The 26,687-nt window shown below is 36.9% G+C and overlaps 1 protein-coding gene across 2 annotated transcripts in view; it reads right to left on the reverse strand.

Moving 5' to 3' along the window:
- LOC115224670 (cilia- and flagella-associated protein 74-like) overlaps positions 1-26,687 on the reverse strand; it is a 129,343-nt gene that overhangs the window by 37,824 nt on the left and 64,832 nt on the right. For both annotated transcript variants that reach the window (XR_005003893.1, XM_029795528.2), the window contains exons 21-25: positions 14,824-14,952; positions 9,287-9,374; positions 5,756-5,929; positions 4,228-4,361; positions 1,187-1,353 (exon numbers count right to left, since the gene is read on the reverse strand). Coding sequence is in view for 1 of the 2 variants with exons in the window: in XM_029795528.2 (XP_029651388.1) it covers positions 1,187-1,353; positions 4,228-4,361; positions 5,756-5,929; positions 9,287-9,374; positions 14,824-14,952 (692 nt within the window). In the remaining variant the exon portion in view is untranslated. The remainder of the gene's footprint in view (positions 1-1,186; positions 1,354-4,227; positions 4,362-5,755; positions 5,930-9,286; positions 9,375-14,823; positions 14,953-26,687) is intronic.

A 26,687-nucleotide genomic window follows, 5' to 3' on the forward strand; every position in this document is an offset into this window, starting at 1 on the left:
TCCTGGCCACCAACACAATGGCCGGTGTTAACATATGTCATGTAGCAAACCAAAAATATTTTATCCATTACAGATACATGCTGTGAGGTGACAAAATCCATTAGCATAATAATTAACTATGGTCAATAAAGACTCTGAAATTTAAATTAATTAAAATCGAATGTGAATAAATTATAGGTGAGGGGTTCTAAATTCCAGAATTAAACTTTAAAAGCTATCAACTAAATATGGGTGTTCTTTTAATTACATTTTAGCAAGATTATATTTGTCAGAATCAAATTAATTAATTGCCCTTCATGCAGAAGGCATCGCCTGGAGATTTTCCTCAGTCATTCTGACAAATGCCATAGTTATACTTGCAGCCCACAGTACTTTGTGAACTACTGAATTCTCACCTGGTTGTCTAGTACTCTCCTATCAAAACAGACATGAAACACTAATAATGCCAGAGGGGATTTATTATTAAAACAAAGGAGAAATTACATATCAACACATATTTTCAGTTCAACAAATTAGAAACATCACCTGAGCTACAACAGCTTTGATACACTGGACTGCATCACAAAACAAGAAAAAAAAAACTGGCCTTGGTCTAGAAAATATTCCAGCTCTCAGTAGTTACTAACCCTATACAAATCTCAAGTGAAACCCACAATGGAATACTGAGCTACATCTGTAGGATGTTGTGACTACAAATGTAGCCACCCTAGTCTCCACCCCAATCCCACAAAAAATGGTTATTTGACTGATTAACAAGTAACTCACACTCTCCAATCTCTCATCAACAAAACTGTGTCCCCTCACTTAAACCCTAACCCTTACCCATAAAAATTGTGGTTTCTACTTTCTGGAGTGGCTTATTTTGTACCAATTCCACTCAAGCCCTCCCAACTCACTCCTTTCTCCTATCATGACTCATACTCTGTTCACTCCCCAGGTCCTTATTAACCAACCTTATCTCTGGGTTTTTTCTCCCTTGTCATATTTTACCTGTAGCTGTCAACACATGGTTATTTAAAAAGAACATAACTATTCTGAATCTCACAGATCCCAGAGGACCTGCAAAGGTACCTTTGAGACCAAGTGTACAGCCTTTTCCTTTAGAGAAAACCACGAAAAACAAAACAAAACAATGTCAGCAAGAAAAATGATGGTGATGATGATGATGTCTATATTTTCAACTCACCTTTTTGGCTGCTGTCATTTTTCGTCTCTTGGTTGTCTGGATATTTGGAGAGGTAGACAGTTGCTTCTGATTTATCATACAGAGCTGTTCCCTTAAAATTGATTACCTGATGTGACAGTTTTAGGGGTGGAGCAATACCCAAACCCTTACATTTCAGTGGGAACTCACTGAAATATTTTAAAAAATGATAAAAATTAAGATGCTATTTTTGAAATTGGTTTTTAGTTACATTTATTACATTTCATGCTATTTTTCCTGCAGATGTTAACTTGTGAATTATTCAATAAAAACATCTATGGCAGTGAGCTCATCAATTTTAAAGGGCCCACATAGGCCATGGGTGCAGCCAAACCTAACCGTTAAAGCAACAAAGAAACATAGGAAATAAATTTTTTTATTATTTTAAAATTTGGTTAATTTTACAAGTGGAACGGCTAAGTGGATAAAGTATAGGAGTATTGGGTCATATGTCTCCAGTTCAAATTTTTTATTGTTACAATGAGTACTATTCTACATGACACATAGCTGTTGGGAATGGGTACCAGATCTTCTAAGAAGATAATCTCTGTAGACAGGTGAACAACCAAATTAAAAAGAAATCTCGTCTACTTAATGCTACTGTTGTCACTCTGGGATTGAACCTGCATCATTGTCAACTCATTAAGAGGCAACATACAGGTCAATAATGAAACGACTGCACTTACACAACTTAAAATTGAACAAGTTCTTCCAATTAGCTTAGCCTGTTTTGGTGTAGAAAGAAAAAATAGACACCTCTTTACAGTTCATGAGCTATAAAATAGGTTATCACAAAGTATAAACAACTCATCGCTGTGTAAATACTATAAATTGATAATAAAAACAGAGCCTGAGGAAACAGGTGGTGGTCTGTGTCAGCAAAAATTATTCAGTGAACTTCATGTATGTGTTTAGATAACTGTATGTTGTAAGAAGAAGAGGAATCTAATACACTGGAGCAATCCTTTTGTCTAAGAAAGAGACAAATAATTTCAACTGATAAATACCATTTTGGGTACCATTTCGAGGTGAGCTGCAACAAACTGTCCACAGAAATATACTACAGGAAGATGAACAGTCATTGAATGGGTTATGAGGTTTACACCTGCACTCCATTAACACAATGGTGTTTTTAGTGATAGATGTCAAATTGTGAGGAGGTGTGTAGGCAATTGAATCAACCTCATTGTATTACAGGTACTAATATGACCCACAAAAGTGATACAAACTCCTGCAGAATTTTAACTGAAAATGTAAAGATAACATTTAAGACAGATATTGAAAGAACAGTTCTAGGGAGATGGAATACTGCCATTCAGTGTTGATGTGTTTAGTATTTAGTATTTAAATTCACAGATGCCATATAGAACAAGTGGAAAGGTCTTCATTTAACTTGATGTTGGATTTTGCCTAATAGCAAAAACCAAAATGAAATGAGGACATAATGTGGAATCCCCTTTCTGCGACTGCGAACAGTCTAAACCATAAGTCACTAGTTAGTTTGCCCAGTATTTGATTCCTTGAGAAACAGTTCCAAGAAATTTGCAAAATTGTATTTTAAAAAAATGGGAAGATTTGATATAGATACAAAATAACTTTATGCTACTAAAGTTATTCAAGAGATTCGACTGAATGATTTATCTTATTTAGTTTCCTCTATCTATGTCCATTTGAATTCAAATCCTATCAGGGATGAATTTTACTTTTCATCAAAGAAAAGTTATAAAATTAGATATTATAAAACTGCTTCTTCAGTGCTCTGCCATTTCTGATACATGCCATTGTCAACTGAGAATCTATCCACTTCCCCACCTTTGCCTCACAGCATTGACACTATAAGGATATGTTCAGATTTTTAAAACCTGCACACACACACACACACATGCATATAGAACTGGATAAATAAGTAGTTGGATGGATGGATAGCTAGGCAGATGGGTGAGTGATTCATAGATTAACACACATGAAAGACAGATGTCATTAATATTTACCCTCATTTTGTAGTTTTATTTATCGTTATATTTATTCTTTAATACAATGTGGCACTGGTGCCTATTTCCAGACCAGTTGTATGAAACCAGGTAGTGTAAAATATCTTGTTGAAGCTCTAATTTTCAAAAAAAAATCTCTTTAAAACATTTACGATGTATTTGACAACCAAGACCACCACCACCACCATTTTATGACAGCTGATATAAAGTGTTATATTTTCACTTTATAATAAATATTTGCTACAAAATATAATTCAAAATTTTTTCCAATATTTTGCCAAAACAACACAAGTGGTGTAGTGTATTTACTAGACAATATACCCTAGTATATATTAGTAGTAACAATGATTGTTATATTTTCTATAGCTAATCAATGTGATGTCTTGGTTAGACAATCAGTGTGATATCTTAGACAATCATTGTCATATCTCCACTAGATAGTCAATATAATGTATTGGCTACACATTCAATATATCTTGCTGCACATTCACTAAAATGTCTTTGCTCAATAATTATTGCAGCTAGACATTTTATATGACATTTTCACTAAACAACCAATATTAATAAATTCTCCCTATGTTGACTGTACTACTTTGTCATACAGCAAATGCGATAGTTTGCTTTATTTAGAAGACAATATCTTGGCAAAAATGAAAGAAATATTCCTTACAGCTACAATGAATACAACGTCATTAATAACAAGGTAGTCTCCATATGGTCATTTGATTAACTAGAAATAGCACCCAAACCTTCCTAAAGCTATACTGTACTGTTTTAAAGATACGACACACTGAATAAGTCTGGAGTACACAATGCTAATCTGGCATACACTATGCTTAAAAAAAAAAGGATTTAATATCTTGAATGCCTTTGATCATATATCAGCTTGATCAGGGCTGACTTGGAGCTGATCAACAGGAATGATGTATATACAAGACAAAACTAAGTGTGAAATATCTCTCTAATAGTAATTGAAATGAGAAACAAAAGCATATTTTAAAAGTGAAATACTTATGAAATACCAGTAGTTACCTGTTTGTTAATGTCTTACACACAATATCAAACTCATATTCCTTAGCAGTGCTTGGTTGGAACACAACTTCCAGCGTCAGACTTTCTAAAGGTAGTATAGTACCAAAGCCATCATTTGGTTGTACATCAACACACTGGGAAACAAAAATGCCATTATTATTATTCTTCATGCCACTCATACTGATTTTCTATTCAATCTCCCCCACCTCTGTGTAACTACCTATCAGCTCTGAGAGTGTCAAGAAGTCAGTGATTATGTTTTGATTCCATTGAATATCATTTCATATCTTTGATATCCTTCTTCAGCCTTGTAAATAAAAATATTTACCAATGTGCTTTGGGCAAGTTCTAATGACAACAGCTACCATGTAACCTAGTATAACCCATCTCTTAGTTGGGTTGTTGGAAAATAAGTCATCTCCCTTAAATTCAGTTTATTGGGTGGGGAGGATACGTATGTTCCCAGTAGAATTGAAAATAAAATTTGTCAAAAGGCAGAAGGGTGTCTCACACAGAAGCCAATGATTATTCATACTTAGAGAGAAGACAGATGCTACCAGAATATCTTGAAGCATTATATAATGGTGCAGCCAAACTCAGCTACTCTCCCAGATCACACAGAGTTTAAGTTGGCTGATGACCAAGAAAGGAAGAGAGGAGAGACTAAGTCTCTTGCTGTGCACCTATAGCCTTCACAGCTAAAGGATTCTTCAAAGATAAATGAAGAAAATTATAATTGTTGATAATCTCCTATAAGTAACAACTTGTAGTGACTTAGTCTATCGGTAACTTAATAACACTGCTTGGTGTCGTGTCCAAAAAACAGATTCTCAGCCATTGTTTTATATATCCTTCCCACAAAGTTGAAGCTATACAAGTACAAGAGAGACTGCTGTGTGGTGGTTTGACCCATTAGAATACCAGCCATCAAATCTCTCTTGAATTAAACCCAACCATCTCCATAAAAGGATTAACTGATTGGATAATGTGGCACTGGATTCATTAAGCTTGAAAACAATGATATGATCAGGCCTGAAATGCCTTTGATCATACATTTATTCAATTAGGTCTGACCCTCATACATTGTAAGATTTTGTCTATGCACAAATAGAATATCTACCTGCTTGCCAGCCATATTCAGGGTAGAATTTTTCTATTCTTTGTTTTACATTATTTTATTACAATGTGAGGAATCAAGATTTGATTTAGAAAAAAAAACTTTTAAAGTAAAAATTACATTGTTTTGTACCTCATTTGAGAGAGAGAGAGAGAGAGAGACGGGCGCTGAGTGTTATGTGTGCTTGTGTATCCTAATATAAATGATGGTGTATTGAACTGTGTACTTTTACATCAAGAGGTAATTTATCAGTCCAACAAATAGAGATAGATAAAATAAGTAATAATAGGCTGAAGTAAATATTGAACTCTATAAAATCAACTAAAAAACCTGAAGATGATTCCCATCATGGCCACAGTACAATGATTGAAACCAACAAAAGAGCAAAAACAGAATGAAAGATATACTAACGGAAGGTATGTTCAGGAAGGCAAACTGTTGAGGCAGGAGGGATTTATTGTACAGCTCAACATAACGACAGGCAGATTCAAATATTGTACAATTACCAAAGTCAATAGAACTTTCATTAAACTGGAGGTCAGATGAAGTCACAACAGCATGTACTGTGAAAATGATTGGCTTGCGCTACAAAAGAAGTTAAAAGACAACTAAATTTAACAGCCAGGTTTATGAAAAAACAACAATTTTTTAGCTTAGTCAGAGGCAGAAGAACAATGTCCATGATTGTCATGAAAGTCTTTGAAATCCAGAAGTTGGAAAAGGGGGAAATATTCTCAGACCCAATTCAAATGCTTGCAATACAATGGGCTCTATTAAAGGCATCCAAGGACAAGTGGCAGTGTCAAACCTAGTGATGCACTACGTTTGTTAACCCAAAATAGGTGAAGTCTATCTGACAGACTTCTTCCTAGTTTCCAGCAACTAAATTTCCAGAACTACATCAGAAGCATAAAAGAATCCGCGTAATACTGGATTGTGTTTGTCATTCACAAAGCTTTGATTGGCCCCAAAATATAGTGTGCATGCACAGCAGAGTTCAAGGTCGAGCTTTGCCAAGCGGCTTCACTCTGCATGCTTTAGCTTCGTTACTATGGAAACAGTCCAGATACTTATTCATCAAAACTCCTACATACACACAAACTAAACTTTACTATAGAGTAAATCCATAGATTTTAGCTTTCACAAGATTCAAATTGGAGCTAGTATTAGTTTTGTGCAGTGAAAACACAAAGATTGTACGATTCCAAATAGTTCTTCAAACTCAAATATACAACATGGCTGGTCTTTGAGAAAAAGAAGAGACAGAGAGAGAGACAAAGAAATTTCATATATATGCATACACACAAACAGAGATATGCATGTGTGTATTTAGGCTTCCTATAGTTTCAACATTGCTTGAAGTAGGAAAAGATTGTCATGTAAGTGTTGTTTGTTTCTAATCTTTTGTCAAAACATATTTGGCAATGGGGAAAAGAACTTTGCTTGGAAATAGGTGAGGGTTGGCAGCAGCAAGGGAAACTGGCCAGAGAGAATCTGTTTTATTGAATTCTGTCTGACCTATGCCATCATGGAAAACTGGACATCAAAATGATGTTAATGAGGATATACCAGTAGGTAAGTTTTACTTAATAGCACCACTAAAATAAGGAGAACTCAATACAACTTAAATGTAGAGTAAACACTTTATTGAAGTAATTGGGTTGTTGGATGCATCACAGTGACCTGTAGTTTTATTTCAGTCAGGAATCCTTGGACAGATAAAGCATCAGGAAGCTGGAGGACCAAACCAACTGGTTTCATTATTTAACATTGCATCAACCTTGCTCAACTTCCCAGCATTGCCAAAAAGAAAGTAATCCTTGTCAGTAAGCAAAACAATCTTTATCTAAAGACAGACCTGATACTTTGCAGACACAGAATATACATTCAGTTCTCTAAGATAACACTATTCCACTGCCAACCACATGAACATCCTATAATGCCCATCAGACATGCACACACACACACACACACACACACACACACACACACACACACAGATTAACCAACCTAAAATAGATATGAGTACATTTGCATATATGCAGTTATATGTGTATTTATAAAAATGCTATATTTGTGCTGCATTGTACCTGTATGTTATAGCAGAAATGGACATTTATGCACACTTGAATGCCAAAGTTTCATGCTCATACAGTTATACATGAACCTGTGTATTATAGTCTTATTAACAAGTATATGCAATTTTTATACATCGTATGTACCTCATTATTTCTGAATCCTCACTTGATTGCTTCCAATTACATATATATACATATATATATATATCTCTTATCTACTCTCATTTACTGGTGTTTTTATGTATATATATAAACTTCTTTGTACACATTTGTATCTATCAGCTTGTGTATGCATAAGTCTGTGTATACTTTTATACTTATATAAATAAGCATTTCAGTACACTTGACTACATTTGTTCATCTATTACACCATGTGTGCATGCATGTGTGAGTGTGTGTGTGTGCATGCGCATGTGTGTATGGGTGTATATATAAAAACCCACCAAAGCTCTCCTTCACAAGCAAGTATGAACTAATCACATGTAGCCATGATTGTCGTAATTGCCAGTGTATTTGCAAGCTGACACATACACTTCTCAACCCTCCCACTCTTTGATCCAGCAGGACATTGAGGATGTGACAGCTACAGGGAGAGAGCACTGCCCAGCACTAAGCTGGTACTCACTTCCAGCTGAGTGAGTGGAGCAATTTGAAATGAAGTACCTTTCTGAAGGAAACAATGCATTGTAAGGTCCAGGGATGAGAGTTTCTCGCTTCCTTCAATATTAATGTAAACAAACTCAGTAGGATATATGTGATATTGTGTGTTTCAGGACAGGTTGACTGATTCAGTCTTGTGTTGTACTGTGTTGTACAGGAAGTTAAGAGTTAAGACACGAACTTCTCCGAAAGCCAACTGACATCATTTAGAAATATAATTCAATTTCATTTTCTCTAATTACTATTCCCTATGCACTCTCTCTCACACACACACACATACTCGCCATCAAAAATTCAAGTCCTACTAACCTTGTTCTTAGCCTGTGCCACATAAATATCTAAGAATTTTACCAAGCTACTACAAGTAACAATGAAAAACAGCTCAAATCTGATAAATTAACACATCTCAAATCTGGTTTCAATTTACTATCCAATGACCTCTTCAGTGAACACACACTCTCACTTACATATGCATACAAACGTACACATACTTACATATACAAACACTCCCATAACCAAACAGCACACTTAAACACTTAAAATTCTTTGTATCAAATTGAAAAAAAAAAAAAGAAGCTAACAATAAACAAGTCAGTATTCTCTCTATGAGAAAAATCTCTAAACACGCCTCATCCCACACCATCTCTGAACAGCAGGCTCTAATGCAACAGTAGTCTGAGAATTCTCAACTTAGATGAAAAAACTTGCTACTGTGAGGCATTGACCTCTCCAACTGTCTCAATATGGTGTGTATGTGTGTATTTATTCGTATAAATTTATATTCATACAGACATATGTGTTTGTGAGTGTATTTATGTATATGGTAAAACAGAATCCAAGGAAACTGGTGGAGGGCTTGCATTGATAAGAATTGTACTATTTGGAAAAAGCAACAGGAAGAGTACAGTGAAATTGCTGGGCGGGGGGGGGGAGTGGTGTATCCAATGTTTGAGACAGTTGTTGTTCTTCAGAGTGATGACGACAGGTGGGGAATGGGAGGAAAGACAACAGAGTTTTACAGTCCTGTATGTTTGAATAACTAGTTCCCTTATTAGCCAAAGTTCATGAAAACTCTGGGTAATTATATAGCAGGCATCAACAAAGTGCATTAAACAATTATACTCAACAACATATATTGTTTTCTCACACTTGTTATAGAAAAACATGTATGTATGTGTAATTATTACTGAAGAGTCTTCCTTACATAACTTGCAATCCAGATTTTAATGTTCATTTCAAATACACTGGTATCAACATCATAGAATTGTGGAGCATCTTTTGCAAGGGATTTTCTGTGAGGAAGAAAAAATATGAGGTTTTCACATCATTATTGTTGTCATCAACTGGTAAATAATTACAGAATAAGATGGTAATTATCTACATAAATAATTCTATCTTTGATTAACTATAACTGGACAAATATTATTATTTGTAGGCACAGTTGTATCAAAGCTTCACTCTTGTGTGGTGAAGAATATATGAAGATCATGATAATTATGATTGCTATTGACAGATTGTTATTTAACTCTCAGCCATCAATGATCTAACTTACTTGTAACCAAAGGCATTCCAACCATAACCCTCCTATCTTTCATTCCATTACTACATCTAAAAAAAGCCTCATTATCCAAAGACTAGGGGCTTTTTTTTCAAAGACAAAACAGATTTGACAGCTATTTCTAGCAGGTTGAGCAACCTTGTAAAAGCTCTCTTATTAGCTTGTTGATACTGCTACTGCTGCTGCTAATGTTAATAATGATGACAATGATGATGATGATAACAACAACAACAACAACAAAACATAGGCACAAGGCCACGATTGTATTTTAAGGTGGTGGGAAGGAAAGTTAAGTAAATCAACACCAGTTCTCGGACTGGTACATATTTGATTGCAATCAGGAAAATGAAAAGCAGGGGGCAACTAAATATGACAAGGCATTTAGGCTACTCCTGTACCAACTTTGTCAATGCACAACCCTAACAACAACAACAATAATAATTTCTTCCTTAAACAGGGAGGCTACAAATTTGTCAGGGAGGAGAAAGAAACTTGTCAACTGGGAATAAATCTTTAATTTTCACAAGGATGATGGATGAGAGGAGGAAATGACAGATTACCAAAAGGGTAGAGACTTATATAAAAAAAAAAAAATCAAGTATGGAAAACAAAAGTATATAAAAGGCATGAAATAAGACTCTCAACAAGGAGAGAGTCATTGAATTTCTGTCAAGGAACTTTATTGATTCAGGGTTACTGTGACTGTAAAGAGCAAGTGGCATCTCTCAGTTGTTTTTCAGCTTACAGGTGCATGTCAAGTGTAGGCCATTCTGGTCACCTACTTGCACCTACCTTTCAGCAAATTCACTGGAGAATAGCATCTTCTCCATCATAACTTGCCTCTCTAAGTGGAACTGGAAGTTGCCAATAATAATAATGTTTCTAACATAGGCACAAGGCTTGAAATTCCAGAGGAGGTGATTAATTTATCTGTTATCTCGTTTCTGTCATTAGACTGAGGTCATGCTGGGGAATTGCCTTGAGGAATTTTAGTTGAACACATTGTCTCCAGTACTTATTTATTTTGGAAGCCTGATACTTCTTCGATTGGACTATCTGGCTGAACTGCTAAGTCACAGGAGTGCAAACACACCAGCACTTATTGTCAAGTGGTGGTGGGGGACAACAAGCTTCTTTCAGTTTCTACTTACCAAATCCACTCAAAAGGCTACACAGTGGGACTGAAACTGAAATCATGCAGTTGGGAAGCAAACTTCTTGCCACACATCCAATGCATGAGATTGTTTATTCTGAGAACGAAATTATCCACTGTGTCCCCTTTTGGTGTTGGTGATGGTGGTTGTGATGGTGACCTTGATGATGACAATGATGATGATGGTATTGCTGATAGTGTCATTGTTGATACTGATGCTGCTTCAGCTTGTCACTGATGATTTCTTCCCTCAACACAATAATATTTTGGTAAGGTGGCAGTAAATTTGATGTATTCAATTTTTCTGTATTGAAATACCGATAGTCTAATGTTCAACTCTCCGTCTGTCATAACTAATAATCTTGCAAAACTACATAACTATATATCTGAAAATTTATGTAACTCATCCCACAATCACCAAACTACTAAAGGTTATTAGAAATGAGCAGGCATTCAATGAAATTCTAATTGAGCAGGCTACTATAGGCACTGAAATATCATGACCTAACAAAAAATATGATAGGGTAAAAACCATTTGTGGTTCTTATAATACAGAAGGATAGGCGTTTCTATGATCTTTGGCTCACAATTTTTAAATACTCTTATTTATTTTGGTCTTGTACATTTAAATATGTCAATTTTAATGATTTTAAAATAAACATCTGATCACATTATTTTTGTATGTTTACATTGTAAATCCAGTGAAGAAACCTATTTAAAAAGAGGTTTTATGTATCTATTTTTTCCCTTACATTTTAGTCTGTCAAATGGTCATATTGTAGGAATAAAATGATTATCGTGTATTTTAATTTTCACGTGTCTTTTTGGCCTCTTGTTCATTTGGCTTTTTTTCCTTCAGCAAAAATGCATTCAGCATCCCATCTGTGTACCAATAAATTAGCATCACAACAGAGTAATCTGAATGCTTATGTCCAAAACAAAACACTCCCAACCATCAAGTTTGGTTCTCTATTTTCAGTTATTTAAACAACAGATAACACACATTATATATTAGTTGGAATGATGTCCTTATCTTGGTTGATGAGGGCATCACTCTGGCTGTTACATGATATGAGATTCCTCATCTTAGAAAATACCAAATTGTAGATAACATACAGTTTTCTTTATTGACTAGAGACATAAATCCTGTGTTTTTTTTAATTGAAATCAAGAAGAGAAAAATGCAAGACCATGACAATCATGCCTTTTTCCAAAAATATCTGTTGACAAAGGTGTAGTGAAATTCCTACAACTAACAATTAAAGGTAGATTATAGATGTGATTTGCACTATAGTACTTGCCACTCAAAGGAATCGCAAATCATAAAATCCTGATGTTTTACTGAAGTCCTGGATTAATTTCAGTCGAGGTGGTTAAGTATGTGGTCAATAATTGATGGCAACATATAATGAGTAAAATGAAGTACAATGGCCAATCTCAAAGGAATTTTAAACTCAGAATCTTGTGTGAAATGACAAAATACTGCAGGAAATCTACCATTTCTGTCAATGCCTTGTCCTGCTATTGTCCTTTGATAGTGATTTTGCTTTTGTAACAGAGAAATATTTTGTCTAAAGAGTATTGAAAGTATTTTACAGGCAGTTACCTTATATGCTTCAGAAAAATGAAAAATAAAATTGGTCCTGATGAGATTTGAACTAAGACGGCTGTAAAACATTTATCAATTTGCCATTAGCCAGCCAATTCATACCATATGAGAAAAAGCAGTCATGTTTTTTTTTTTACAATGTTTCTTACATATTTACATATTTTTTGATGTGTTGAAATATCAATTAGCAACCGTCATTTCCTCAATGAACAGGAAAGGAATTCCAAGTGCTTATGTTAAGATGTACATTAAACTTTATTACACATGTGGAATAAATGAAGAACGGGGAGCAGAAACAGATTTCTAATGTATAACTTTCTTATATAACTTTAAAACTTCTTTCTTAATGATGATTACAATAGCATCAATAACAACAATAATAATGTTTTCTAATTTAGGCATAAGGCCAGTAGTTTTGAAGGGAGGGAGTTTTGTGGATACCACTGACCCCAGTATTCGACTGGTACTTTATTTTATTGATCCTGGAATGATGAAAGCCCAAGTTGACCATGGTGGGAATTGAGCTCAGAATGTTAAGAGCCTGAACAAATACTACGAAACATTTTGTCTAACTTCTTAACATTTCTGCCAATTTACTAAATACAATAACTATTTATAATGCAGGCACAAGGCTACAAATTTGTAGGGTGGGATAGTTGATCCCTAGTACCTGACTGGTCCTTTATTTTCACCCCCCCCCATACTGTAAAGTGTCAGAAAAAAAATTATCTCAAGGTATTTTGTTTGTAGCTTTAACAATTCTACCCTAATTGTAAAAATGATTTCTAATTTTAGTGAAAGGTCAGATTTGGGGACAAGAGTTTATTCTGGTATTTCACTTGTATTTATTTCATCAAACTCTGGAAGGATGAGAGGCAAACCACTCTTACTCTTAAAAGAAATTCTAACATTGGTATAAGGCTACAGCAATTTGGATGTGGGAGGAGAGTGTAATCTATAAAATGTAACTTAGTTGTTAACTGGTACTTTATATCATATAAAAATGGGAGGATGCAAATTAGCTTCCAGTGGGATTTGAACTCAAAATGTAAAGAATTGTAACTAAATACTGTAAAATGTTTGGTCTGTTGTTCTAACAATTCTACTAATGCACCACCCATTTCACTCTCTGGTACAGAATCCACCTACCTGCAACCACCTTCACTGTATCTTGTAGTCAATGTACAGATGACTATATTAGACTGCATATGTCCACTTCACTTCATATTCATCATCTCCTCTTGTAATGCATCTCGTCACTCTATTTCATTTTGTTTGCCAGCATACCATTACTACTTTTCTACCACACATTCTGGGATTCTATCATAACTCTGTCTCCTGGGTCACATAGATTCTGTCATCTCCTTGCCAGCTCAGTCATGCAGCCTTCAGTCTATGTACATCTTTGAATATGGTGCATTCATTCAATCACCCCCTCTCCCATCAGTCATTCATGCTTCCATAACTCATGCTTCTCACATAGTAAAGAAACTGGTGAACAAGCAGTGATGTGGGGTTGTGAAATTCTTTTAGTTGTGCCAAAGATCTAGCTACCTCTCTACTACTGGTGTCACAAAAATTTCACCCAGTACTCCAATACATTCTGCAAAAAGTGATTTTGTAAGGACTCTTTAGTACCCCTGAATATATGCTGATGACTGCTCAACTCCTACTAGCCTGGAATGTGGATGTAAAACAATGATAATGATGTTGACTTTATATATATGTATATATATACATATAATTCTTAAACAAGAATATTATTGACAGTGACTAAGAATAATAAATTTGTACTTTACAAAAGTATAAAATAATCCATCAGATTAATGCAAAATTGTTTTTATTATAACTAACATAATCACACACACACACTTAAATGCTTCGTTTAATTTAATTTTAATTTGCCAAGGTTCAACCTTTCATACACACAGACAACCAGAAGGATCTGGTGAGGATTACGTCTTCCCTAAACATTTTATGTGGAACAGTATAATCAAATCACTTGAGCTCTGATAATTTCAACATGAAGCTAAATATATTTTTCTAATGTATGGCACTGAGAATTGGATGTACAGTACTGTAATTACACCATTAATATAAAAGAAAAAAAAAAATGGCTAGCTTAATTAGATTCTTTAGGCTTGCATTGTTTAATCTTTGCTTAGTTTTTCTTTGTGTTGGAAAGATGGCAAAAGCTTGTAAAGGAATGCCAGACATAATAATATGCTATTTTCAATTAATACATAGTATATTTTACTATAATCTAATTGTCAGAAAGTTACTTAACAAGTCGCTCCCTTAGTCAACAACTGTGACATCCTGTTCAGTGGTTTGGCTATGTACAATGCAAGTTGAAACACATGAATCAGACATTATGTTATATTAAGAGATTAAACAAAATACAGAAATGAGTATTTCTACCTTGGAAGAAACTTCAACTGTGCTAGGAACTGAGATTTTGCTTGAATGATACCCATTTTCGGGAGAATTTCAAGATGGTTACGTATTCTTCGATCAACATCAAACTTGATTTTGAAAGCTGAAGGTTGCCTGAAATTTCAGAATGGTGTAAGTAATGTATGAAAAAGTAAAGCATAATAATTTTATGTATGTATGTATGTGTGTATGTGTGTATGTGTGTGTGTGTGTGTGTGTGTGTATAAAAAGATATATATATATATATACACTTACATTTACACACACAAACAGATTTCACCAGCCACTCTATTTCCCCCACTCCTCTTTGCATTCATGTTAAGTCCCTACTCCCTACTCATGCACCCTTGGCAATACTCTACCATCACATATTCTGATCCTGTACCCTGAGGGTATGCTCTGGCACTTCGCCACCATCTTTCTCTCTAACCCTTTTCTCGTTCAAAAAATGGATTCTCTATAAAAATGTCAAGCACCAAAGACAGCAGGTAGGGAAAGGAGAAACATTGGTACCCCAGGCAAGAGAAGGTTTTCACCCATGTAAGCTGTTGTTATCTGTTTGGTGGGATATGAAAGGTTTAGTCCACCTTAAACTTTTAAACCCAAACCAAATGATAACAAAGGAGATCTACTGCGAGCAGCTTGAGTGACTTTAGTGAGTACTAGAAGAAAAATGAAGGAGAGTATATTTTAGATTTAAAAAGAACTTTGTTTATCTTAATTTTGAAAAATAAAAGAAGTATAAAAAATAACCGCATTTTTAATGGGATGACCCAATATATATATATATATATATATATATATATATATATATAATCAAATACACGCACAGATATATTTATGTACACACACATACTGAGATGGGAGAGAGAGACAAAGAGAGAAAAAGTGTATGATAGAAAAACAGCCATAGATAAATGTAAAAACAGATGGCCCAGAGTGGTGAAATTATATTGAAATGGCTTCAAAGATGATCAAAATTACTTTGAAATCCTATCTCTGAATATTCACTTATGCAATATTATGAAAGAGTATTTAATTAATGTTTTTGGATGAAGAAATATTAGAAACACATGGAGCCAATATTATGAGAATCTATCATTAAAATGGAATTTTTGTAAGTGTGCACATATGTGCATATATGTGTATACATATATGTATATATTTCATCATCATCATTATCACCATTTAATATCTGTTTTCCACATTGGCATGGGTTGGGAAGTCCAAAAGGACCTGACAAGCTGGTGCCATATCATGCTCCAATGTTTGCTTTGGTATGGATTTTATGATTAGATACCATTCCTAACACCAAACCCTTTACAGAGTGTACTTAGTGCTTTTTTACAGCACCCACACTAGTGAGGTCACCTTGCAACATGCAAGGCTAAGGGCCGCAAAGGACCCTTATAACTGAAGGAAAATAAAAGAGAGGTTATGATGGTTCTAGATAAGATGATGAGAGGTGATGAGAAGAAAAAATTTATAACTGTGACACGGTGATAGTGAAAAATATTAAAATAGATACTATTAGGAAAAGGAGCATGGAAGGAACAGAAGAAACGGAATGGGTTAGTATCAGGGTTACTGAAAAAGGGAGTGACAGAAAGGTAAGGGTGATAAATAGGGGTTGTGTATGCTTGTGGGGGAGGGGCCAGAGCTATCCCACATCATAAGGGTGAATATAGAGGGAAGAAGTGAGAGAAATGAACACAGAAGAAAGAAATATTTGAGGATGGTGAAGATCTAGAGAGGGTCACTGAAGGAATGGAAAGTGTAGGTGAGCAAGGATTAGGCCATGGGAGTGGGCAGGTGGAAATAAGAGGATGTTGAGGAGGGACTGTAAGGGAGAAGTCAGTGAATAAATGCAGTGAGATCAGTGAAAGAAAGAAAAGCTGGGGAGCATCCTAGAGGTGGAGACAGTAGATGGTGAATACAGTTTTAGTAGTGAGATAAGGTGGTGGATGGAGGGAGGAGGACATCACAGAGGCTGGGGAGAGCAGAAAACAAAAGCAGTGAAAACATCCTGAAGCAGATGCAGAGGAGGATATTGAAAGAGGGGCAGAGGGGAATATGAAAACATATATATATATATATATATATATATATTATTAGTGAATTGAAGAAATGGAGTTAACGAAGATTGAACAGAAATCGTTTTATTGCATTCTACACGTGTTTCGAAAGGCACAATTTACCAGATTCCGATTGACGGTTAAACTTTTGATTAATCTGCAACAAGATTATTCATCTTTCTATTTCACAAAATATATATATATATATAATATATATATATATATATATATAATATAATAATAATAATAATGAAATTATTGTATACAGTGCTCAGGTGCACCACAACTTGTCAGAGTATATGCAGTAATGTACAAATGTCTGGAAAGCGAACAATGCATGAGTCAGATACATGCTTGTGTGTGGATGGAGGGGAGAAAATCAGGTGTAGTGTTGCCGAATCTCAGAAAGCATGGAAGTTTTGAAGGATGCAGTGCTCCGATAACTAACAACTGATGCCGGCAGTTTGTTCCATGCTTCAGCAACTCTCAGCGTGAAAAAATGTTTCCTGAAGTCATGGGAGCTGTGCTGGGGTGTTAGATGGGTGGAGTTTGAAAAGGTGCTCAGAGTTATTGTTTGTACGATGGTTGATAATTTTATGGGTTTTTCAGCTGCCAGACGTCGGAGTTTCAATGTGTCCATGCCCAGGGAAGTAAGGCGTTCAGGATATGGCAAATGCCTGATGGAGGGTATTCTTTTGGTTGCACGTCGCTGAACAGCTTCCAGACGATTGATATCCTGGGCAAGATAGGGTTTCCAGACCGGTGATGCAAATTCCAGGTGAGGTCTTACCATAGCTATATAAAGCCGCAGATAGATAGCTGGAGAGCGGCTCACAAAGGATTTGGTGAGTGATGCCAAGACACCCTCAGCCTTCTTGACAATTTTAGTGATGTGTTTTGTCCAACGCAAATCACTGTCGACAATAACACCCAGGTCACGTTCACATGAAGACTTTTTGAGATTAGTGTTGTGGAGGGAGTAGGTGGACGCTGGGTTTCTCCTCCCAAAATACATGGTGGTACATTTGTCCACAGCCAGCTTGAGTTGCGAGTCCATGATCCACTGCTGCATTGTGTCCAGGTCTGCTTGCAATAGTGTACAGGATTTGACCTCTTTATTACGAGGTACAGCTTGATGTCATCTGCATATTTCAGTACTGTGGAATTCTTTAAGTTGGCATTTATGTCATTAACATATGCAACAAATAAAAGGGGGCCAAGAACAGATCCCTGTGGTACACCAGATGTCATCTCATAGGGCGAAGAGTGCTGTCCTAGAACTGTGACAACCTCTTTTCGGCCGAAAATAAAAGACTTCAACCAGTTATAGAGTTCGTCTCTTACACCCAACACAGAAAGCTTCACCATAAGTCTTTTGTGTGGCACAGAGTTAACGGCCTTAGCAAAGTCCAGGTAGACAACATCCACCCAGATTCTGCGATCAGTGATTTGGGTAATGTCCTCAAGAAACTCGATGAGTTGATTACAGCAGCTGGAGTTAGGAATAAATCCGAATTGTGACGGCTGGATGAGGCTGTGAGACTTCCAGAAGTTCCAGAGGGTTTCTCTGATACAGGATTCCATCAGTTTGGCGATGCAGCTAGTAAGACTAACGTGGCGATAGTTGACAGGTGATGTGCGGTTGCCTTTTTTGAACAGAGGGATGACACTGGCAGTTTTCCACTGTTCTGGAGTAACACCATTGTTAAGACAGAATTGGAAGAATAGAGAAAGTTGGCTTAGAAGAAAGTACCCACCTCGTTTGTGAAGTAGGTATGTAACACCATCGAGACCAGGAGAGGCATAGTTGCATTTATTCTTAAGGTGGCGTTGTAGCATTGCTGGTGTAAATTGCATAGTAGATATGGAGTCCGATGTCAGTGGTGATGAAGATGGAACATTTTGGTCTTCGACAGTAAAGATGCCGGCATAGCATCCAGCAATGATTTCTGCACATTCTTCGGGATTGCCAGTAATCTGTCCTGTGTGGGGATTGCGAAGGGGACCAACTGGAGAGTGGGGTCTCTGCTTTGAGTGCACATACTTCCAGAACACTTTGCTGTCAGGGTTAGCTGCAATGCGTTGTTCAAATTCAAGCACTGCCTTTTTTGTCACCTGCTTGAGGTGATTGGCTGACCTATTGCGCTTTTTCCTGTTGCTCTCTGATTTGTATTCCTGTTCAGCATTATGGCGTTCTTTTCTGGCAAGTCAGACTGCTGCAGTCTCCCAAATTGCACTATTAGGTGGTTTTTTGTGCTTGCGTGGTACTGATGCTTCACATGCTGCCCATATTAAATTCAGAATGTTCTGGAGTATAGTGTCCACATCTCCAGAGGCATAAAATTCGAGCCAGTTTGGGCGTTGCAGCTCAGTACAATAAGAGCTCCAGTTTGCTTTATTCCAGTCAAAGTGGGCAGTCTGAAGATGGTTGTGTTTTTTGTTACAACCAATCAGAGACAAGTCGGCCATGATCATGGAATGACAAGAGTCACCTAAAGGTTCTTCGGTAGTGACACTAATGATTGTTTCAGGAGAAGCGGTAAGTAGCAGATCCAAAGTGTTGTTACCCCTTGTGGGGGAGGTAACAACTTGGGACCAATTTGAATTCAGCACCAGTTCAAGGAAATTGTCTGCACTTTGCGGCCAACGGAAGGCCTCCCAGTCAATCTCAGGGAAATTGAAGTCACCTGCAATATACACATACGTGGCTGTTTTCATGGCAGCAGCTCTGAGGATATCAAAAAGCTGTGCGTCTTGACGATAATTTTGGGGGCGGTAAACAACTCCGAGCAGAAGTGTTGATATGGTCATGTGTATATTGCAGAAAAATACTTCCTGCTGAGATTGGTTCAAATAATCACAGGGGATTGCTGATAGATTTGATCGAACATAAATCATCACCCCCCCTCCACGGCGATTAATGCGGTCTTTGCGGAACAGGTTGTAGCCGGCTATGCTGAAAACTCCATCACAGAGTGCAGAGTGTGCCCATGTTTCCATGACTGTGATGAAATCTGGGTTGATACTTTTGACGTAGGAGTCAAAAAGATGCACCTTGTTGCATAAACTACGGGCATTCACGGACAGCAGTTTATATCTGGATTTCAGATGATGATATACAGGGGATGGCTGATTGTTCTTGGTTAGTTTCCCAAGATTTTTGTATTGCCAGTTGTTGTTGTGGGTGTAGTCTGCTCAGTCCAACTAGCATCCCTTATCCACGATTCACCAGACTTGACAAATTTCCAGATTTGCCCATCATTGCGGAGGCTTAAACTCTCCTGTGGCACAGAGTTGCGATTTAGGGAAGCTATAGATCTTAGCTTTGGGCGTACATCGGGTGGTAGGCCAGGACGTGTTCTAAAGTTGATTATGTCGTCACGTTGAGGTCTATCAGCAACCAGATGGAATGTCCGCGCCTCAGTAAAGCCCGTAAACAACAGCCTGATCAGCCTGGGTTTGGATCCCGGTCGGCCAAGGCGGGAAGCACTTTTTGGAGGGACACAGCTGAGATCCCAAGCTGTGTTTCCAATGAATGCCTGCAGATCTACCACATCTTCCGGCACTCCGATGGCTTTTAATTCATGAGTGGCTGGTTCAGCAACTCCCTCGATGCGTTGAGGTTCTGTACGAACTACAGGTAAATTGCTGAGCAAGGCACTCTGATATGACCCTTCACTGTGAGTTTTCGGACAGACACTGGTTGAGTCCTGCTACTTCACGACTCAAAGCAGAAATCATTCGTCTAATTTCTGCAACTTCTGTGCTGATGGTTGATTTCTGCTTTAGTTGAGAAGCATCAGGAGAGGAGGGCATGGTTCCTTTTGTTCCTGCTGATGTACTTCAGCTGGAATGATCAATTTTTGTTGTCGAAGAGCAATAGGGGAGGAAGACTCAGGGGGCTTAAGTTTCATTTTTTTGTTCATGTTCTTCAACATGAATGGCCGATTTTTGTTGCTGCTGTTGATGAGTGACAGGGGAGGAAGACACTAGCGGCTTCAGTTTTTGCTGTTGTTCTTTATCAACAGGACTGGTTTTGGGAGACAAAGTAGTTGGTTTTTGCTGTTCAGCAGCAATGGCAGCGGAAGACCTGGTTGTCAGGTTTTGTTGTTGCTGTTCAGCAGCAAAGGTGGCAGGGGACACACAAGTCAGGCACTGAAACGACCAGTTTGGTAGCTGGACCATTTCCCAGAGTTTATCCCTCATAGAAGTATGGTGTCCTTTCTTTTGACCCGGGATCTTCCGAAAGTTTGTGGCACATTGAAAGCAGATCGAAACATGACATTTACTGCATTCAACCCATCTACTTCGAAAGGAATTTTCGAGTTTTGTGCATAGATGACAGATGTGATTTGCCGGGCAACGTTCTATTTTAGGACAGCGACCAGTTTTGTCGCACGGCTCATCCACGGATGATACCGTGGCAGTTTTGTTCTGTCTGCCCATCCGTACCGTAGTGCAAGGGAAAGAAAGAAAGAAAAAAAAAATGAAGATATAGCACACTTGTTAGGGAGATAAATAAGATGTTATTATTTGTTGTTGTTATTGTTGTTAACTGTTTTCACTTTCCCCATTGTATGTGTGTATACAAGATGCAATTATATGTGTAATCAAGAGATGTAAGGAGTCAATGGTTGGTGTGTTTATAATGGACGCACTTGTTAGGGAGATAAATAAATAATATCTTATTTTTCGTTGTTAACTGTTCCCGCTTCCCTCATTGTATGTGTGTGTATAAAACGATACAATTATATGTACAATCAAAAGATGTAAGGATATAATGGTTGGAGAAGAAGAAAGTATGATTTAGAATCGCTTTGTGTATATATTTGTGTGCGGTGCGTGCTGATAAATAAAACTGTGTGTATGGTTTTTCTAGAACTCAGCATGTACTCACAGATATCATTACGAAGTAGATTGGCGTGTTTTCGATGGTGGTTGCTACACATGGTAACACAGATTCGCGGCAAGGAGACATAGTTATTTTCATTTTGTAGAGTCATTAAAGGTACTGTTCCAATATCCAAGGAATGTATATATAAATATATATATACAGATGCTTATCTAGTTTTTCCAAAGAGATGGGTATTTCCAAGGCAGTGGAAGATTTCAAACTTCTCTTCAAGTTAAAGTGATACCATGTGCTGTATACGTGTATATATTTTCTGTTCTTCCCTTCTATATATTTCAGATGGTTTTTCTTTTTCTTTAAATATGTCTTGTTATGCTTTCATTCAAAAGTTATTCAGATGATGATTTTATTTTATTTTATTCTTTTGTTCCGATCGAAAATCGCAATTAATCTTGAAATTTCATAAAATCCATTATTTGCACTGTTTATAATTACTACATTCGCAAAAGATTCTTCCTGCTTAATATATTTCACTTTATATTTCCTCAAGTCAATACTTAGTCATTCAGGAAGACATATGAACTTACACACACACATGCTCATCATCAGCATCATCATTTTATACCCACTTTCCATGCTGACATGGGATGCATGGTTCGACATGATCCATAGAGTGTTGTGCACCAATGTCTTAATTTGGCATGGTTTCTACACTATCAAATGCTTTTTGTAGGTTGACAAATGCTAGATACAACAACTTACACCAAGCTAAATACTTCTATAGTTGTCTTGCAAGGAAAATGTCATTTCTTGCACTTTTTCCTGGTACAAAACTGGACTATCTCAACTAGGTTAACCATTTCTGTAGTTTTCATGATCTGGTTCAGTAACTTGATACCTATGTAATTATTTCTCTTTTTTTCCTTGTAATACTTGACTATGATGCCACTACATCAGTCACAGTGTATGACATCTTCCTGTACAACATAACTGACTATACAAATGATGAGGTCATATCCTATTTAGTCAAATATTTAAGCCTCTCAGCAGTAATTCCAGATGGCCTTGATGTCCTTCATATCATGTGTTCTAAATAGAGATTTTAAAACTTGCTATAACACTACATATTAAAGTTACTATTATGAATGTGATATAAACAAATATGAAACTCCAGGGATTTGAAATCAGAACATAAAGGGACATTGTGGAAGCACTCCGTCGGTTATGACGACGAGGGTTCCAGTTGATCCGATCAACGGAACAGCCTCCTTGTGAAATTAACGTGTAAGGGGCTGAGCACTCCACAGACATGTGTACCCTTAACGTAGTTCTCGGGGATATTCAGCGTGACACAGAGAGTGACAAGGCTGGCCCCTTGAAATATAGGTACAACAGAAACAGGAAGTAAGAGTGAGAGAAAGTTGTGGTGAAAGAGTACAGCAGGGATCACCATCATTCCCTGCCAGAATAAAGGGACATTAACCACTAATGAACTGGAAGAATTTTAACCACTGGTTTTCTTTGCCTTTGAGAGTGGAAAATTAGGGTTAGCGCTAAAACTGAAGTTGAATAATTGATTTGATGTGGGAGCATGATAGGGTTAGAAACCAACTTAGCAAGTTGAACAAGGGAGTAAAAATGTGTGACAGGAAGGTAAATGAATACATCTGTCAACTAACCACATAATGAGATACAGAAAAGGTAGTGACATATTTCCTTATTATCATTACGGTAAATAATGGCAATCTTCTGAACTTAATTTTAAAATACAAAATTCCTTTAGGGACAAATGCCTGCTGGTTTTCATTTAATGCTAACAACTGGTTAGAATGAACATGTGCAAACTGAAACCAGTTCACCATTGGATGTAACCAAATACCACTTGGAACTCTACAACAATTTGCTGATACTTCAAGAAATTTTCTTGGTAATACTAGAGATCATCATCATCATTTAACATTAGTTGTCTATGCTGGCATGATTTGGACAGTTTGACCAGGGCTGGCAAGTTGGAAGGCTGCACCAGACTACAATCTGATTTGGCATGGTTTCTACAGCTGGATGCCTTTCTAATGCCAATAACTCTGAGTGTAATGGGTGGTTTTGCATGCCACCGGCACAGGTACCATTTGCATAACACCAGTATCTGCCATGACAGCAATTTTACTTGGCTTGATGGGTCTCCTTCTCAAGCACGACATAATGCCAAAGTTTTGTTCATTTGTCATTGCTACCATGAGGCCCAACATTCATAATGAGCTTTTCTATGTTCCACTGGGGCTTTTTACATGCCATTTATGTGCCATTTATGTGACACCAGCATCAGCCATGACTATGATTTCACTTGGCTTGATGGGTTCTCTCAAGCACAGCATATTGCCAATGGTCTCAGTCACTAGTTATTGCCTCTGTGAGACCCAAAGTTCAAAGATCGTGCTTCACCACTTTGTCCCATGCCTTACTGGGTCTACCTCTACTACATGTTCTCTCCACAGTTAGAGATTGGCACTTCTTCACACAGCTGTCCCTGTCCATACGCATGTTCTCAGCTGTCACAGCCCATGTTTCACTGCTGTGTAGCATAGCTGTTCACACATGGGCATCATACAATCTGCCTTTCACCCTGATGGAGTGGCCCTTTATTGGTAGCAGAGGTAGGAGCTCTGAACTTTGCTCAACCTAATCTTATTCTCACAGCTATGCTCTCAGAGAATCCACCTCTGTTACTAACATGGCTGCCTAGATAACAGAAGCTATCTACTACCTCTAGCTTAACCCATTATCAGTTGATGGAGTCTATTTTCTGTACATTTTTGGTGTTTATTGTATCTGTGCATCTTCCACACTATTTTCTATGTTAACCTTCCTGATATTGCTGCACCTCATGCCCATAGCTTACACCGGGTACATCTTATGAAGCTTCTATCTACGTCTTTTCTATAGATCAAGAATGCCATCTACCTGAAGGGATTTGTGATTTGACTGCCTTCCTACTTACTAAGACTTTGGTTTTTGCTAGGTTATTTACTAAGACTTTGGTTTTGATAATTTGAAAAATAAATTATTATGATTATGTAATACTGATTGAATGGTTGAAATAGTTTGATTTAAACATAAAATACTGAAAGATTTTTTATATCAATTTGGTATATGAATCATATGAAAAAGTAGATGAATTGATACCCTAAGCTAATCTGTCAGAAACTTATAAAGCCAGTGTTTAGCTCCATTTCCCTTGTATTTGTAAGATATATGTATTCCTATAACATCTGCTAACAATTTCCTATCACAGCTAGATTAATTGATGCTTTTAAATTTTAGTGCTATTCACTGCAGTAGGCTTGGCTTTAGCATTCTTGTATTGGTTGTCTAAAACTTTATCCAACAAGCTCTTCAAAACTGATATTACGTGTACCAGCCTAAACTCAATGTATCTCTCCCCTGCTGTCTCTCATCTGCTGATTCACATTCCACAAGTGTTTTATAATCAAGGCCACATGTTACATATCTTGCTGAATACTTCTCACTTATGAAGTTTCATCTCCTTAGACTTCCCAATCTATCTGCATACAATTTCAATTCAACTATTAACCCTCATCTGTCCAAATTGACTGTGAGACATGCTAACATATCTTTCTTATCCCTTTGATACTGTTTAAGAAAATCAGATAGGAAAAAAAAACTGTCGAGTTTCTTATGCTTGCATGTGAATGGGAGAAGAGTTTTGGACAAAGTCGTATGAGGAGTGAAGAAAAATTCTCTTTGTTTTTAGTTCATGTGAATATAGACACAGTGGAGAATGACAGGAAATGGTATAGAATTTCCTGTCATTCTATGACACATGGATGACAAGGAAGAGGTTGAAGAAAGAAGTGGGGGAGTTAGAGCAGAGAAATTTTTGTTGGCTAGGTCAGTGACCATTGCAAACAACTTGCATTGTTATATTATTATTATTGATATATATGTCAGTTACACACGTAACCATAACAGTTAAAGCATTCTTATAGAAGTATTTGGCTGTCTCCTAAGTTACGAATCTTATGACAACTGCACATACAAATCAATCTTTTTCAATTGTGGATCCTTTGAAACTATAATTTTTAGAGTAGCAGCAACTTAGATGCAGCAGCACAGATGACCAGAAAATCATGACTGCTACAGCCAAAGCTGCACCTTATATGTGAGGAAACTGGAAGTGTTTTTAATTCCTCATTGCAGATATTCATGATACCCTAATTATCACAACAACAATGGCTGTCTCTGAGATCCAAGATCCATGAGCCATATTGTAAGAGAAAATATCTATGCAATGAAGTTTTATAATAGTGTTGAGCATAAGTGCATTTCCCAGTATCACTTTCTTTGTTGTGAAAGAGATGGACTGAAGATGATTAGTTCCTCCTGCTAGAAATCCTGTCAACCAAAAATCTCAAAGCTGACTGTCACAGCTTGTTTTTCTCCGATGGTGTAATCCCATAGGTTTTGCCTTCTTGTACTCACCCAGAAGTTAGCACAGTAGTGCAAATACATCAAATATGTTGCACCCACCATAGCTAAGGAGCTCTATCTTTACCTCTCCAAGACAGATATCCTAACAAGAAAAAGGGACCCATCACTTGGTTGTTCCCCAACTTGAATTATTCCAATGTGCCCATTCACTATTCCAAGAGAGGCACTGACTCTATGTATAGAGTTCATCCATTATTGTAGCAGATCTTGCTTTCGTACTGCTTGGTTTCCAGCAACCTTCCTCACAAGCTGTCCTGGTGGTGCTGCTTATTTAGTTGTTGACAATTCAATCATACTGTCTAACAGGTTACACTGAATTACACATACAAACACACATACACACATACAGTACTTACAACATGACAGGACTCCACACAGTTTCCTTTAACTATCTTCTACTTATAAGATATTAG

Source organism: Octopus sinensis, linkage group LG26, assembly GCF_006345805.1.
Source record: "Octopus sinensis linkage group LG26, ASM634580v1, whole genome shotgun sequence".
NCBI lineage: Eukaryota > Metazoa > Mollusca > Cephalopoda > Octopoda > Octopodidae > Octopus > Octopus sinensis.